The sequence below is a fragment of the Salvelinus namaycush genome, chromosome 19, assembly GCF_016432855.1.
Source record: "Salvelinus namaycush isolate Seneca chromosome 19, SaNama_1.0, whole genome shotgun sequence".
NCBI classification, from domain to species: Eukaryota; Metazoa; Chordata; class Actinopteri; order Salmoniformes; family Salmonidae; genus Salvelinus; species Salvelinus namaycush.
In genome coordinates this window covers 28,599,755-28,617,111 of record NC_052325.1, presented here as the reverse complement: position 1 = coordinate 28,617,111, position 17,357 = coordinate 28,599,755, and the positions used below count along the sequence as shown (strand labels likewise).

The window sequence follows — 17,357 nt, the reverse complement described above, 5'->3', positions numbered from 1 at the left end:
ATGCTGTCACCTCCAGGTAGGTGTTTATCCCGCTGCGGGTGTTGGGTTCTTGTCCAGTTCTGGCATTTAGGTCACCACAGTCTAGTACATGTCCCTGAGCCTGAAAATTGTTGATCTCCCCCTAGGATGGAGAAGCTGTCATCATTTAGATTCTATTGGGGGATATATTTAGCACACATGAGGACATATTTCTCTGTTGAGATCATTTCCTTATTCATTTCTGTAAAATGTTCCTCTTTTGACTAATTTAATAGTGTGTGTTAGGTCTGCTCTATACCAAATTAGCATACCAGTCTCTTCCCTGTTTCACACCTGGTAGTTTGGTGGATGGGACTACCAGCTCTCTGTAACCTAGAGGGCAACCAGTGGGTCTGTCTCCATTATACCATGTTTCTTGTAGGATGACAATGTCTATATTTCCAATTTCTATGATGAAGTCAGAGTTCCGGCTCTTTAGGCCAAAGGCAGATGACCTCAGACCTTGTATATTCCAGGATGAGATAGTAAAAGCTTACTGTTCCATAATGTCTAGTGTTGTTTTTGTGTGGTTTAGGGCCGGACCATCACAGTAGGTGTGAGCAGAGCATGTTGAGCATCTGATACATACCTCTTAGGTCGCAGGATGTGTTTTGGGCGGGTGTAATAGTTGGGGTTGGGTAGGGCTGGGCGATTAAATCAATAACAATAATTATCAAGGTAATTACTTCCCTCAATAACGATATAAAAACGTTTAGATTAATTTTCAATAATGTCGATAGAGAATAATTAGGTACAGCAGTCCATTTCACCTCTGTGACGCAGCAGCAAATCAAATCAAATCAAATTGTATTTGTCACATACACATGGTTAGCAGATGTTAATGCGAGTGTAGCGAAATGCTTGTGCTTCTAGTTCCGACAATGCAGTAATAACCAACGAGTAATCTAACCTAACAATTCCACAACTACTACCTTATACACACAAGTGTAAAGGGATAAAGAATATGTACATAAAGATATATGAATGAGTGATGGTACAGAACGGCATAGGCAAGATGCAGTAGATGGTATAGAGTACAGTATATACATATGAGATGAGTAATGTAGGGTATGTAAACATTATATTAAGTGGCATTGTTTAAAGTGGCTAGTGATACATTTTTACATAAATTTCCATCAATTCCCATTATTAAAATGGCTGGAGTTGAGTCAGTATGTTGGCAGCAGCCACTAAATGTTAGTGGTGGCTGTTTAACAGTCTGATGGCCTTGAGATAGAAGCTGTTTTTCAGTCTCTCTGTCCCTGCTTTGATGCACCTGTACTGACCTCGCCTTCTGGATGATAGCGGGGTGAACAGGCAGTGGCTCGGGTGGTTGTTGTCCTTGATGATCTTTATGGCCTTCCTGTGACATCGGGTGGTGTAGGTGTCCTGGAGGGCAGGTAGTTTGCCCCCGGTGATGCGTTGTGCAGACCTCACTACCCTCTGGAGAGCCTTACGGTTGTAGGCGGAGCAGTTGCCGTACCAGGCGGTGATACAGCCCGACAGGATGCTCTCGATTGTGCATCTGTAGAAGTTTGTGAGTGCTTTTGGTGACAAGCCGAATTTCTTCAGCCTCCTGAGGTTGAAGAGGCGCTGCTGCGCCTTCTTCACAACGCTGTCTGTGTGGGTGGACCAATTCAGTTTGTCCGTGATGTGTACGCCGAGGAACTTAAAACTTACTTCCCTCTCCACTACTGTCCCGTCGATGTGGATAGGGGGGTGCTCCCTCTGCTGTTTCCTGAAGTCCACAATCATCTCCTTTGTTTTGTTGACGTTGAGTGTGAGGTTATTTTCCTGACACCACACTCCGAGGGCCCTCACCTCCTCCCTGTAGGCCGTCTCGTCGTTGTTGGTAATCAAGCCTACCACTGTAGTGCCGTCCGCAAACTTGATGATTGAGTTGCAGGCGTGCATGGCCACGCAGTCGTGGGTGAACAGGGAGTACAGGAGAGGGCTCAGAACGCACCCTTGTGGGGCCCCAGTGTTGAGGATCAGCGGGGTGGAGATGTTGTTATCTACCCTCACCACCTGGGGGCGGCCCGTCAGGAAGTCCAGTACCCAGTTGCACAGGGCGGGGTCGAGACCAAGGGTCTCGAGCTTGATGACGAGTTTGGAGGGTACTATGGTGTTAAATGCTGAGCTGTAGTCGATGAACAGCATTCTCACATAGGTATTCCTCTTGTCCAGATGGGTTAGGGCAATGTGCAGTGTGGTTGCGATTGCGTCGTCAGTGGACCTATTGGGTCGGTAAGCAAATTGGAGTGGGTCTAGGGTGTCAGGTAGGGTGGAGGTGATATGGTCCTTGACTAGTCTCTCAAAGCACTTCATGATGACGGAAGTGAGTGCTACGGGGCGGTAGTCGTTTAGCTCAGTTACCTTAGCTTTCTTGGGAACAGGAACAATGGTGGCCCTCTTGAAGCATGTGGGAACAGCAGACTGGGATAAGGATTAATTGAGTATGTCCGTAAACACACCAGCCAGCTGGTCTGCGCATGCTCTGAGGACGCGGCTGGGAATGCCGTCTGGGCCTGCAGCCTTGCGAGGGATAACCTGTTTGGGCTGCAGGGGGCGTATTGAGTAGCCAGATAAAATGTGCCCATTTCAAACGGCCTCGTACTCAATTCTTGCTCGTACAATATGCATATTATTATTACTATTGGATAGAAAACACTCTCTAGTTTCTAAAACCGTTTGAATTATATCTGTGAGTCAAACAGAACTCATTTGGCACAAACTTCCTGACCAGGAAGTGAAAAGTCTGAAATCGAGGCTCTGCTTTTCTTCCTGCCTATACATGGGCATGAAACGTAAGAGTCTTCGTGCACTTCATAGACCTTCCCCTGGGTGTCAAGAGGCTGTGAGAGAAGAAATTTCGTGTTTATCTTGGTCTGACGTTGAATACAGGCTCTTTGTATGACGTGTCCCTCATTTCCGGTACTCTGAGGAGCGCGCGCTAGACAGTGGGATTGCCTTCTGTTTAGCTGCCGTTATGGACGACCAATATCTCCGGCTTTGATTTTATTTGATACATGTGACCATATCATCGTAAAGTATGTTTTTTCAATATAGTTTAATCAGATTATTGAAATTTTTTCGGGAGTTTTGCCGTGTTCCGTTCTCTGACTTTGTTGACGATGGAGTGATTCGTGCCACCCGGCTAGCGCGCGTGCTAATTCAAGAGGGAAAGAGTCCGTTCTAATTCCAAACAACGACTGTTCTGGACAAAGGACACCTTGTCCAACATTCTGATGAAAGATCAGCAAAAGTAAGAAACATTTTATGATGCTATTTCATATATCTGTCGTGCATGTGAACTAGTCGTGGGCGGCCAACGTTTGGGTACTCTAGCTATACCGAAGCTGCATATCATAATGAAGTTATTTTTTAGAATTCTAACACTGCGATTTCATTAAGAACTAATGGATCTATCATTTCCTATACAACATGTATTTTTTAGTTATGTTTATGAATAGCTATTTGGTCAGAATATGTGTGTCAGAAAAAGTGTCAGGAAAAATCCGGACGTAGTGGGGAAAAGTAGCTAAGTTAGCACACGGTGTAACCATTGATTTCAGCTCTAAATATGCACATTTTCGAACAAAACATAAGTGTATGTATAACCTGATGTTATAGGACTGTCATCTGAGGAAGAAAATCAAGGTTAGTCAAAAATTATATATATTTTGCTTGTTTGTTACGATCGCTTACTTTTGCTACTGGGAAATGGCTTGTCTTTCTGGCTATTGTGCTAAGCTAATATAACGCTATATTGTGTTTTCGCTGTAAAACACTTGATAAATCGGAAATATTGTCTGGAAACACAAGATGCCTGTCTTTCAATTGCTGTACACTATGTATTTTTCAGAAATGTTTTATGATGAGTAATTAGGTATTTGACGTTGGTGTCTGTAATTATTCTGTCTGCTTTCGGTGCAACTTCTGATTGTAGCTGCAATGTAAACTATGATTTATACCTGAAATATGCACATTTTTCGAACAAAACATAGATTTATTGAATAACATGTTATAAGACTGTCATCTGATGAAGTTGTTTCTTGGTTAGTTTGGTTGGTTCTTGGTTAGTTAGATTGGCTTTGTGCATGCTACCTGTGCTGTGAAAAATGTCTGTCCTCTTTTGTATTTGGTGGTGAGCTAACATAAATATACGTGGTGTTTTCGCTGTAAAACATTTTAAAAATCGGACATGTTGGCTGGATTCACAAGATGTGTACCTTTCATATGCTGTATTGGACTTGTTAATGTGTGAAAGTTAAATATTTAAAAAATATATATTTTGAATTTCGCGCCCTCCACTTGAGCTGGCTGTTGTCATAAGTGTACCGACGTCGGGCTGCAGCCATAAGAAGTTAACACGTTTAAATGTTTTACTCACCTCGGCTGCAGTGAAGGAAAGCCCGCAGGTTTTGGTAGCGGGCCGTGTCAGTGGCACTGTATTGTCCTCAAAGCGAGCAAAAAAGTTATTTAGTCTGTCTGGGAGCAAGACATCCTGGTCCGCGACGGGGCTGGTTTTCTTTTTGTATTCCGTGATTGACTGTAGACCCTGCCACTTACCTCTTGTGTCTGAGCTGTTGAATTGCGACTCTACTTTGTCTCTATACTGGCACTTAGCTTGTTTGATTGCCTTGCGGAGGGAATAGCTACACTGTTTGTATTCGGTCATGTTTCCGGTCACCTTGCCCTGGTTAAAAGCAGTGGTTCGCGCTTTCAGTTTCGCGCGAATGCTGCCATCAATCCACGGTTTCTGGTTTGGGAATGTTTTAATCGTTGCTGTGGGTATTACGTTGCTGATGCACTTTCTAATGAACTCGCTCACCGAATCAGCGTATTCGTCAATGTTGTTGTTGGACGCAATGCGGAACATATCCCAATCCACGTGATCGAAGCAGTCTTGAAGCGTGGAATCAGATTGGTCGGACCAGCGTTGAACAGACCTGAGCGCGGGAACGTCTTGTTTTAGTTTCTGTTTGTAGGCTGGAAGCAACAAAATGGAGTCGTGGTCAGCTTTTCCGAAAGGAGGGCGGGGGAGGGCCTTATATGCGTCGCGGAAGTTAGAATAACAATGATCTAGGGTTTTACCAGCCCTGGTAGCACAATCGATATGCTGATAGAATTTAGGGAGTTTTGTTTTCAGATTAGCCTTGTTAAAATCCCCAGCTACGATGAATGCAGCCTCAGGGTGTGTGGTTTCCAGTTTACATAGAGTCAACATGCAGAGAAATGACAATATGTATGTGGAGAGGTATACGCCCACTAAAAACCACTTACCACCTCGAGTGATGGAGTAGCCACTATTATCCACGAAAAATTTGGGATTTTAGGCGAAAACAGTGGCAGTGATAGTGTCGTGTCTTTGGCTATGCCAGATTAATTGCTATGACATGCTATTCTATAAAATAGTTTCTCCGTAATTAATGATTGAACAAATCATGTAAATATAATTAACTAGAGAGGGACACCACGAAATAATATTTATACATTTACATTTACATTTAAGTCATTTAGCAGACGCTCTTATCCAGAGCGACTTACAAATTGGTGCATTCACCTTATGATATCCAGTGGAACAACCACTTTACAATAGTGCATCTAACTCTTTAAGGGGGGGGGGGGGGGGGGGGGGGTTAGAAGGATTGCTTTATCCTATCCTAGGTATTCCTTGAAGAGGTGGGGTTTCAGGTGTCTCCGGAAGGTGGTGATTGACTCCGCTGACCTGGCGTCGTGAGGGAGTTTGTTCCACCATTGGGGTGCCAGAGCAGCGAACAGTTTTGACTGGGCTGAGCGGGAACTGTACTTCCTCAGAGGTAGGGAGGCGAGCAGGCCAGAGGTGGATGAACGCAGTGCCCTTGTTTGGGTGTAGGGCCTGATCAGAGCCTGAAGGTACGGAGGTGCCGTTCCCCTCACAGCTCCGTAGGCAAGCACCATGGTCTTGTAGCGGATGCGAGCTTCAACTGGAAGCCAGTGGAGAGAGCGGAGGAGCGGGGTGACGTGAGAGAACTTGGGAAGGTTGAACACCAGACGGGCTGCGGCGTTCTGGATGAGTTGTAGGGGTTTAATGGCACAGGCAGGGAGCCCAGCCAACAGCGAGTTGCAGTAATCCAGACGGGAGATGACAAGTGCCTGGATTAGGACCTGCGCCGCTTCCTGTGTGAGGCAGGGTCGTACTCTGCGAATGTTGTAGAGCATGAACCTACAGGAACGGGTCACCGCCTTGATGTTGGTTGAGAACGACAGGGTGTTGTCCAGGATCACGCCAAGGTTCTTAGCACTCTGGGAGGAGGACACAATGGAGTTGTCAACCGTGATGGCGAGATCATGGAACGGGCAGTCCTTCCCCGGGAGGAAGAGCAGCTCCATCTTGCCGAGGTTCAGCTTGAGGTGGTGATCCGTCATCCACACTGATATGTCTGCCAGACATGCAGAGATGCGATTCGCCACCTGGTTATCAGAGGGGGGAAAGGAGAAGATTAATTGTGTGTCGTCTGCATAGCAATGATAGGAGAGACCATGTGAGGATATGACAGAGCCAAGTGACTTGGTGTATAGCGAGAATAGGAGAGGGCCTAGAACAGAGCCCTGGGGGACACCAGTGGTGAGAGCACGTGGTGCGGAGACAGATTCTCGCCACGCCACCTGGTAGGAGCGACCTGTCAGGTAGGACGCAATCCAAGCGTGAGCCGCGCCGGAGATGCCCAGCTCGGAGAGGGTGGAGAGGAGGATCTGATGGTTCACAGTGTCAAAGGCAGCCGATAGGTCTAGAAGGATGAGAGCAGAGGAGAGAGAGTTAGCTTTAGCAGTGCGGAGCGCCTCCGTGACACAGAGAAGAGCAGTCTCAGTTGAATGACTAGTCTTGAAACCTGACTGATTTGGATCAAGAAGGTCATTCTGAGAGAGATAGCAGGAGAGCTGGCCAAGGACGGCACGTTCAAGAGTTTTGGAGAGAAAAGAAAGAAGGGATACTGGTCTGTAGTTGTTGACATCGGAGGGATCGAGTGTAGGTTTTTTCAGAAGGGGTGCAACTCTCGCTCTCTTGAAGACGGAAGGGACGTAGCCAGCGGTCAAGGATGAGTTGATGAGCGAGGTGAGGTAAGGGTGAAGGTCTCCGGAAATGGTCTGGAGAAGAGAGGAGGGGATAGGGTCAAGCGGGCAGGTTGTTGGGCGGCCGGCCGTCACAAGACGCGAGATTTCATCTGGAGAGAGAGGGGAGAAAGAGGTCAAAGCACAGGGTAGGGCAGTGTGAGCAGAACCAGCGGTGTCGTTTGACTTAGCAAACGAGGATCGGATGTCGTCGACCTTCTTTTCAAAATGGTTGACGAAGTCATCCGCAGAGAGGGAGGAGGGGGGAGGAGGGGGAGGAGGATTCAGGAGGGAGGAGAAGGTGGCAAAGAGCTTCCTAGGGTTAGAGGCAGATGCTTGGAATTTAGAGTGGTAGAAAGTGGCTTTAGCAGCAGAGACAGAAGAGGAGAATGTAGAGAGGAGGGAGTGAAAGGATGCCAGGTCCGCAGGGAGGCGAGTTTTCCTCCATTTCCGCTCGGCTGCCCGGAGCCCTGTTCTGTGAGCTCGCAATGAGTCGTCGAGCCACGGAGCAGGAGGGGAGGACCGAGCCGGCCTGGAGGATAGGGGACATAGAGAGTCAAAGGATGCAGAAAGGGAGGAGAGGAGGGTTGAGGAGGCAGAATCAGGAGATAGGTTGGAGAAGGTTTGAGCAGAGGGAAGAGATGATAGGATGGAAGAGGAGAGAGTAGCGGGGGAGAGAGAGCGAAGGTTGGGACGGCGCGATACCATCCGAGTAGGGGCAGTGTGGGAAGTGTTGGATGAGAGCGAGAGGGAAAAGGATACAAGGTAGTGGTCGGAGACTTGGAGGGGAGTTGCAATGAGATTAGTGGAAGAACAGCATCTAGTAAAGATGAGGTCAAGCGTATTGCCTGCCTTGTGAGTAGGGGGGGAAGGTGAGAGGGTGAGGTCAAAAGAGGAGAGGAGTGGAAAGAAGGAGGCAGAGAGGAATGAGTCAAAGGTAGACGTGGGGAGGTTAAAGTCACCCAGAACTGTGAGAGGTGAGCCATCCTCAGGAAAGGAACTTATCAGGGCGTCAAGCTCATTGATGAACTCTCCAAGGGAACCTGGAGGGCGATAAATGATAAGGATGTTAAGCTTGAAAGGGCTGGTAACTGTGACAGCATGGAATTCAAAGGAGGCGATAGACAGATGGGTCAGGGGAGAAAGAGAGAATGTCCACTTGGGAGAGATGAGGATCCCAGTGCCACCACCCCGCTGACCAGAAGCTCTCGGGGTGTGCGAGAACACGTGGGCAGACGAGGAGAGAGCAGTAGGAGTAGCAGTGTTATCAGTGGTAATCCATGTTTCCGTCAGTGCCAAGAAGTCGAGGGACTGGAGGGAAGCATAGGCTGAGATGAACTCTGCCTTGTTGGCCGCAGATCGGCAGTTCCAGAGGCTGCCGGAGACCTGGAACTCCACGTGGGTCGTGCGCGCTGGGACCACCAGGTTAGAGTAGCAGCGGCCACGCGGTGTGAAGCGTTTGTATGGTCTGTGCAGAGAGGAGAGAAGAGGGATAGACATACACATAGTTGACAGGCTACAGAAGAGGCTACGCTATTGCAAAGGAGATTGGAATGACAATCTCGAAACTACACGTCTCAATATTCGAAACTACACGTCTCGAATGTTCAGAAAGTTAAGCTTACGTTGCAAAAAATCTTATTGACTAAAATGATATAGTACTGCTGGCTGGTGAAATAGGCTAGCTAGCAGTGGCTGCGTTGTTGACTTTGTTTGAAAGTGTAGCTGGCTAGGTAACCTCTAACTGGCTAGGTAACCTCGACAATTACTCTAGACTACACAATTATCTTGGATACAAAGACAGCAAAGACAACTATGTAGCTAGCTAACACTACGCTAATCAAGTCGTTCCGTTGTAATGTAATAGTTTCTACAGTGTTGCTATTCGGTAGGAGTTGGCTAGCTAGCAGTGTTAGCTAGCAGTGTTGACTAGGTAGGGGAACGGCAGCGCGGCGGACGAAAATAGCTGGCTAGCTAACCGATAATTACTCTAAACTACACAATTATCTTAGATACAAAGACAGCAAAGACAACTATGTAGCTAGCTAACACTACACTAATCAAGTCGTTCCGTTGTAATGTAATAGTTTATACAGTGCTACTATTCGGTGGCTAGCTGGCTAGCTGGCTAGCTAGCAGTGTTGACTACGTTGCGTTAGAAGGACGAAAATAGCTGGCTAGCGAACCTCAATAATTACTCTAAACTACACAATTATCTTTGATACAAAGACGGCTATGTAGCTAGCTAAGATCAAACAGATCAAACCGTTGTACTGTAATGAAATGAAATGTAATACTACCTGTGGAGCGAAGCGGAATGCGGAATGCGACTACTCGCTCCAACCCGGAAGCTCCGAAGCTGTTATCTTCCGAATAAACTCTTAAAGATTTAGTAATATTTTACATCCATAGCAGTCACATTAATCGTCATTTTATTCAGTCTCATCTGAAAGTGGTAAATCCTTGGTTATCTGCAAGAATCCTGGCTAACAAGTTGAATCAGCAATACAAAATTGGGTTTAATTATTTATTTACTAAATACCTAACTAATCACACAGAATCACACACAAACAATTAAATCATAACTTGATCACACATTGCCGTCATAAAGGCAAACGTCCCTAGCGGGCGGAACAGATATGACAGCTTGTTACACAAAGGGAAGGGGCGGGATTTTAGTGAAAGAGCGGGAGACTGGAACATAGGCGAGCTGTGCTATCGTAAATACAGTATCTTATGCATTCTAAATTACCGCCCATTTGAAAAAGGAAAATGCAATAAATATTTACTCTGAGCTGCGCTTCAGTAGGTTGGTGGTAGATGGAAGACCGTATCGCCAACCCGAGTCCTCTGTCCTTTGAAGAATGTCTCTGGTGGTCACTGGATACGTTGGAGTAACGTCGTGTGTAGTAGACGGGATACTCTGACTGTCCTTCCTAACCTACGTTTGTAGCGGCTGTTGCTAACTCAACGGCTAGGAGGTATCACTTCTGTAGTGAATACGAGTTCAAAGTTCATACCATTTACAACCAAAGTCCATGCTGATGTTGGCTTAGTTCTGTAGTTATTATCTGAACCATTCTGACATCGGATCTTCATCCTAAATGTACCCGGAACAGGAAGTTATATTTTTGTCAATGGCTTTTATAGTGGAGGGAGAGGGGTGTGTCTGAAAAGTTTATAACCCATGTCTCTTCACAGGGGCGGGCCCCTGGTTGAGCAGAAGCCAAGCTTATGAAAACCCAAATCTCTCATTTGGAAGCTAAAATTACATTTAATCTATTCACAAATAATTTCATATTCAAACATTTGAATTAAACAACAATTCCATGTGAATCCGATACCTCTGACGTTTAGACTTTCCACAGTAGAGTTTATGTCATTCTATCATTGATGAGAATGTGTCAGAGGGCAACCGAACTGACATAATATACCTTAAGTACCACCGCATATGTTCAGTTGGTCGGATTACCAGAATATAGTTCATTTCCCCCCCAACTTCTGACGTTCTCAGAATCTCTATGTTAACCAATGGGTTTTCTTATGTCACATCAGTTATAGTAGGGAGAGAGAAAAAGGGGGAAAGAGGTATTTATGACTGTCATAAACCTACCCCCAGGCCAACGTCATGACAATAGCCATGGAGAAGGATCAGCTTCCAACGAAGAAATGATTGATAAAAAGGGTTCAACTGAAGCTATAGCAGAGGGGATCATTGACGCTCTCGCCTCCTGGGGACTCAGTCAAGACAGACAGGTCTGCATAACAAAGGATAGTGGTGTGAACGTGGTGAAGGCCGCTCAAATCAACAAATATACCCGACTACAATGTTTTGGACATTGTCTGCATTTGGCCATTGGTAAGTAACCTTGTCAATTGTGTATATTGAAGTGATTGGTTAGATTAAACTAAATGTGATTTATTTTTTCATCAACTGATTAAGTTAGATATTACATTTGTACATAACTAAAGGGATTATTGTGATTCATTTTTAAATTAAAATCTCTTGATTTCTCTTAGAGAGAGTGGGTAGAGACAAATGGGTTGATCGAGCATTTGGAGTATGTAAGAAAGGGGTAGGTGCCTTTTCCTATTCATGGAAAAAGAAGAGATACAGGGTGGTTGCTCAAAAACAACACAACCTACCCCAGCACAAGTTGGTGACAGAGTCGCCTACCAGGTGGGGATCACGTCAAAAGATGGTGCAAAGAGTACTAGAGCAAGAGAAAGCCATTTCACAGGTCTTGTCCAGTAAGACCCGGCACTTAGCTCCCACTTATACAGATATAGATGTTCTTGAGTCCATCAACCAGGCATTGACCCCACTCCTAGAATTCACAGATGCTCTGTCTGGTGAGTCTTATGTCAGTGTGTCTTACCTAAAGCTAGTACTACACCTGTTCAATACAGAGGTCATGAAACCTGATGATGGTGAAACAGAGCTCACCCAAACCATCAAAACGATAGTCATGGACTATCTGAATGAGAAATATGATGACCTAGCCACAGATGACCTCCTGGACATAGCCTCGTTGGTCGACCCTCGGTTTTAAACACATTACATCAAAGAGGAGAAGGTGGGCCACATAAAAGCGAGAGCTGTCTAAGAGATGGCCAATGAGGAACATGAAAACCCAAGCCCAGCACAGGGAGACGTTGCTGCTGCTTCACCACAACTGCCAGCTAAAAAGAGAAAGTCAATGGGCAGTTTTTTCAAAAAGCCATGCTCCACCACCACAGGTCTTACTGAAATCCAGCTGGTAGAAAAGGAACTCAGCTGCTACCTTCAGTCTCCTGATGCTGACAGTGAAACCAATCCACTGGACTGGTGGAAGATCCACCCCAAAAACTTTCCCAAAGTCAGCCACATGGCAAAGCACTACCTGTGCATTCCTGCGACCAGCTCCCCCTCAGAGTGTTTTTAACACAGGTGGCAACATAGTGACCTGCCATAGGGCAGCTTTAAAGCCAGAGACCGTAGACAGACTTGTCTTTCTTGCTTGTAACTTGTAAGACAACAACTACCCCAACTTCAACTGTGATTTTATTTCTTGCTCATGACTTGTAAGGGTTTACAGTTTAAACAAAAGTGGAGTTAAAATGTTATTTGTGAGTTCTTCTACTTCTGACAATAAATAAGAAATAATAAAGCCTTCGGTTTGTTTAGGCAGGCTTGAATCTGAAGCAGATATGCACCTTTTAAAAAAAAATTTATCCCATTTTCTCCCCAATTTTCGTGGTATCCAATCGCTAGTAATTACTATCTTGTCTCATCGCTACAACTCCCGTACGGGCTCGGGAGAGACGAAGGTCGAAAGCCATGCGTCCTCCGAAGCACAACCCAACCAAGCCGCACTGCTTCTTTAACACAGCGCGCCTCCAACCCGGAAGCCAGCCGCACCAATGTGTCGGAGGAAACACCGTGTACCTGGCCCCCTTGGTTAGTGCGCACTGCGCCCGGCCCGCCACAGGAGTCGCTGGAGCGCGATGAGACAAGGATATCCCTACCGGCCAAACCCTCCCTAACCCGGACGACGCTATGCCAATTGTGCGTCGCCCCACGGACCTCCCGGTCGCGGCCGGCTGCGACAGAGCCTGGGCGCGAACCCAGAGACTCTGGTGGCGCAGCTAGCACTGCGATGCAGTGCCCTAGACCACTGCGCCACCCGGGAGGCCCAGATATGCACCTTTTAAACATTTTCTGCTTAATATCGTGATAAATATCGTTATCGATCGTAAAAAAAATATATACAGATTGGAGTCATTAAAACTAGTTTTTCAACCACTCACAAATTTCTTGTGATATTATACAAAAGTGAAATAAACAAAAATGATCAGTAAACATTACACTCACAGAAGTTCCAAAAGAATAAAGACATTAGAAATGTCTCACATAAAGGAGGAGTGTAAATGATGTAAAGCAACATGTTTCTGAATGCTCTCTGTAGGGAGATGTCTGCTCTCTGATAACTTATAATGACACTGTTTACTGCCTACACACACACGGCTTCCTCTCCATCACATACCTTGTATTATACCTTTTATAGAGTCACATAGTTATAGGCCACTCCCTGCGTGGGTTTGTGTAGGCTACATGTATATGTGTCTGCCCATCTGATTGTATAGCTATGGTGTTAAGGGTGAATCCATCCCATGGGGATTATTGTTCACTTCATTTCCTGTACTGGTTCTGGGGGAGTTTTCAGCATGCTGTGTATTGACTGATTGGCTCCTGTGTGTTTCAGACATTACACACACACTTTCAAAACACATTTGTGTTTGAGTGTGTCTGTCTGCGTAAGTAAGTATATACTGTAGGTCTAAAACTAACTAGGCCCCTATGTGTGCCTATGTATTTAAACTATGTGCTGACTGAGTGTGTGAGGGTTGATGGCTAACTCTGCAGGGAGAGATGGAGAGAGGGAAAATGAGGGAGAGCTTGTGAAAGCAATGGATAGCAAGAAAGAGGGAGGAGAGAGTGGGAGGTAGGAAATGAGGAGGTATGGTGGAGGGGTTGTTAGATCTCTGTTTCACCGGGAGATGCGGTTCAGCGGAAATATGAGAGAGAGAGAGAGAGAGAGAGAGAGAGGTCTGCTTTTACACTTCAGTCTGGGGATTGACCCTGGGGGGCCCTAGGCCATGTTATCATCAGTGTTGCATCACATGACCGTTGTAAAGCCCATAATGCCTGCCCTGCAAACACACACGTCCCCACACCCTAATATGTGTCTCAGTTTGAGCCTTAATTTGTCTGTCATGCCATACCAAGCCACCCTCAGGTAACATCCATGGTGTGAATGTTGTTGTAGCGTAACAGGAGCTGTCTCTCATTAGATGTGTAGTATAGTATGAGGTGATCGTAATGTGATGCTAGATTTGTCTTTATAAATACACACCACAGGAGGTTGGTGGCACCTTCATTGGGGAAAACGGGCTCGTGTTAATGACTGGAACAGAATCAGTGGAATGGTATCAAATACATCAAACTCTGTTTCCAGGTGTTTGATGCCATTCCATTTGCTCCGTTCCAACCATTATTATGAGCCGTCCTCCCCTCAGCAGCCTCCTGTGATACACAGATAATACACATATAAGAACACATGCACACTCACACACATTGTGATGTTATTTTCAGGCCTCAGTCCTCATTATTTCCATTCAGCGCTACTTGTGCTAGCAGGACTTTGAGTCACACTGAAGCTGTTTTGCTTGAACGGAAGATCAACTATGGGTAGCATTTTGATTCTGAGTGTTGCTGTTTTTAACTGAACTTCCTTCCATTGTGGTGTCCATGACGTCATACAGGCTTCCATATAGACGTGAGCGTTTTAGGACATCACAGTTGAATTCACTAAATCACCGTGGAACAATGGGCAGCAGTGGAGTGGAGCTAATCTGAACAGTGAACATAGTAGCTAACTGATATCACTGTTATTCGCTGTTGTGAGACCGTAGCCAAGAATACAGGAAGTCTTGTGCTAACCTGTACCCTTGGACAGCGTAGCTCAGTCCCCCTCTAAGGCTATTCTCTCCCTGTTGGTAAACTGGGTTGTATGGAGGTACTGAGCTTGGGAGAGAGACACCTAGTGGCACTAGTATACAACTGCAGGTGATATCTGTCTCTTCTTCCTATTTCTTTCTCTCTCTCCCTCTCGTCAGACCTGTCAAGGAATCGTTTGGCGGAGGTCCCCTTGGAGGTGTGTCACCTGGTCGCCTTGGAATCGCTGAACCTCTATCACAACTGTATCAAAACTATTCCTGACACCATCATCAACCTACAGTCACTCACCTCCTTAAACCTCAGGTAAGACTTGAACCTACTCTTAACAGCTTGTTAAGACCCAGGTGTTTGGTGCCAACTGTTCCCCAGGGCCGACATGCTTGTTAGCCTTCACGCATCACGACACCTCTCAACGGGCTGATGTCACCACTTCCATTCTCATGGCAGGACCACAAGGCAACAACACATCCTGTCTGTCTGTGTTTGTGTAATACGCTATGATGTCATACCCAGGTCACTCTAACTGTTTTAGTCTATCTTTCTCCAGTGTCCACTCCTTCTTTATCTAGCTATCGACAGAGACCAACAGAGAGAGAGAGTGAGCGAGAGAGAAAGAAGGGCAGAGGGAGAGAGAGAGACAGATATGTAGGGAGAAGGAGAGAGAGACATAAAGGGAGAGAGAGGGAGAGAGAAAGAGTCATCATATCAGTGCTAACCTGTTTTTTTACTGCCGGCTGTATGCATCATCAACCTGAGACAAGCTCAGTAGTCTCTGTACTTCATGTCTCTAATCTCTTCATTCATGCTCACACCACCGTGTAACTGAGGCAGGCAGGCAGGCAGGCAGGCAGGCAGGCAGGCAGGCAGGCAGGCAGGCAGGCAGGCAGGCAGGCAGGCAGGCAGGCAGGCAGGCAGGCAGGCAGGCAGGCAGGCAGGCAGGCAGGCAGGCAGGCAGGCAGGCAGGCAGGCAGGCAGGCAGGCAGGCAGGCAGGCAGGCAGGCAGGCAGGCAGGCAGGCAGGCAGGCAGGCAGACAGACAGACAGACAGACAGACAGACAGACAGACAGACAGACAGACAGACAGACAGACAGACAGACAGACAGATGCATGAATATACGCATGTTGTGTTGCGGTCATAACACTCAGGTTAAGTTAATTAGTAATTTAATAAGTGATTAATTTAATTAGTTATCTAAATGCAACATCTGAAGGGAGAGGATGTCTAGTTTATCTTCTCATCACTGAGCCTCAGTTGGCGTTAGCTGATGTAGTGTAACGTGCATGCGCGTGTGTGTCTGAGTATAATGTGATGTGAGTGCCCCGGTGACAGCACCAGGGGATGTGTTTTACACCACTAGACAGGAATGTTATTGGATGCCATGGAGACACCGACAGATAGTCTCATTTAAATGTGTAGCTTTTCATATCGCAGTCAAAACAGGAAATAGAGAACGCTCTCCATGTCTGCACCAGGAACACGTAAAAATGACTGCTTTATTTTTAGGATCGTCCTGTTACTGGCCTGTATCATGGTGGAAAGAGAATGAAAGCTCTTTGTTGTCTAGATCAGTGTTTCCCAACCAGGGGTACTAGGACAACCAGGGATACTAGGACCACTAGGGGTACTAGGACAACCAGGGGTACTAGGACCACTAGGGGTACTAGGACAACCAGGGGTACTAGGACCACTAGGGGTACTAGGACCACCAGGGGTACTAGGACAACCAGGGGTACTAGGACAACCAGGGGTACTAGGACCACTAGGGGTACTTGGACAACCAGGGGTACTAGGACCACTAGGGGTACTTGGACAACCAGGGGTACTAGGACAACCAGGGGTACTAGGACCACTATGGGCACTAGGACCTTTATGGGTACTAGGACCACTATGGGTACTAGGACCACCAGGGGTACTAGGGCAACCAGGGGTACTAGGACAACCAGGGGTACTAGGACCACTAGGGGTGCTTGGACCACTAGGGGTACTAGGACCACCAGGGGTACTTGGACCACCAGGGGTACTAGGACCACTATGGGTACTAGGGCAACCAGGGGTACTAGGGCAACCAGGGGTACTAGGACCACTAGGGGTACTTGGACCACTAGGGGTACTTGAACCACCAGGGGTACTTGGACCACCAGGGGTACTAGGGCAACCAGGGGTACTAGGACCACTAGGGGTACTTGGACCACCAGGGGTACTAGGACCACTAGGGGTATTTGGACCACCAGGGGTACTTGGACCACCAGGGGTACTTGCCCTATCCACACAGGATACGTGAGAAGACTCAAGAGACCATAGGTCTACTTCAGGGATATCCCCCGGGAAGAGCAAAGTTCAGTTGGTGGTACAGTAACTACAGTATCTAGACCACTAGTGTAGATAGAGCTTTGGCACATGTGAAAAAACAGCAACCTTATTTTGAAGTTGTCTAGGAAATGAGATGAAGGCTGTTTGGAGCTGCCAGCTGTTGTTATCATGTTGTGTCATGGAGTTTGCTGATTTCTATTGCTGCGTTTTAGAGTGACGTTCTTTCATCCTGTTAGCTTTTATTTAGGCAGTCAGGTTTTACTGTGAACTATTGTAATGCTAGCTTGTTGCTCTATTGTGTTAGCTTGTGCTGTTGTGCAAGCTGCAGTGCAGTGTAGTGGGAGTGTAGTGTGTGCTCCTTATGATTGTGTTTTTGCCTAGTGATGTGATGTGATTCTTGTGTGGTCCTAGCTGACAGCTCCTAGCTCCTCT

General features: G+C 46.5%; 1 protein-coding gene across 1 annotated transcript in view; it reads left to right on the top strand.

The window, feature by feature from the left end:
- Window positions 1-17,357, top strand: part of LOC120064283 (leucine-rich repeat and calponin homology domain-containing protein 1-like) — a 95,677-nt gene that overhangs the window by 34,626 nt on the left and 43,694 nt on the right. The window contains exon 2 of the mRNA XM_039014739.1: window positions 14,773-14,917. Within this exon, the coding sequence (XP_038870667.1) occupies window positions 14,773-14,917 (145 nt within the window). The remainder of the gene's footprint in view (window positions 1-14,772; window positions 14,918-17,357) is intronic.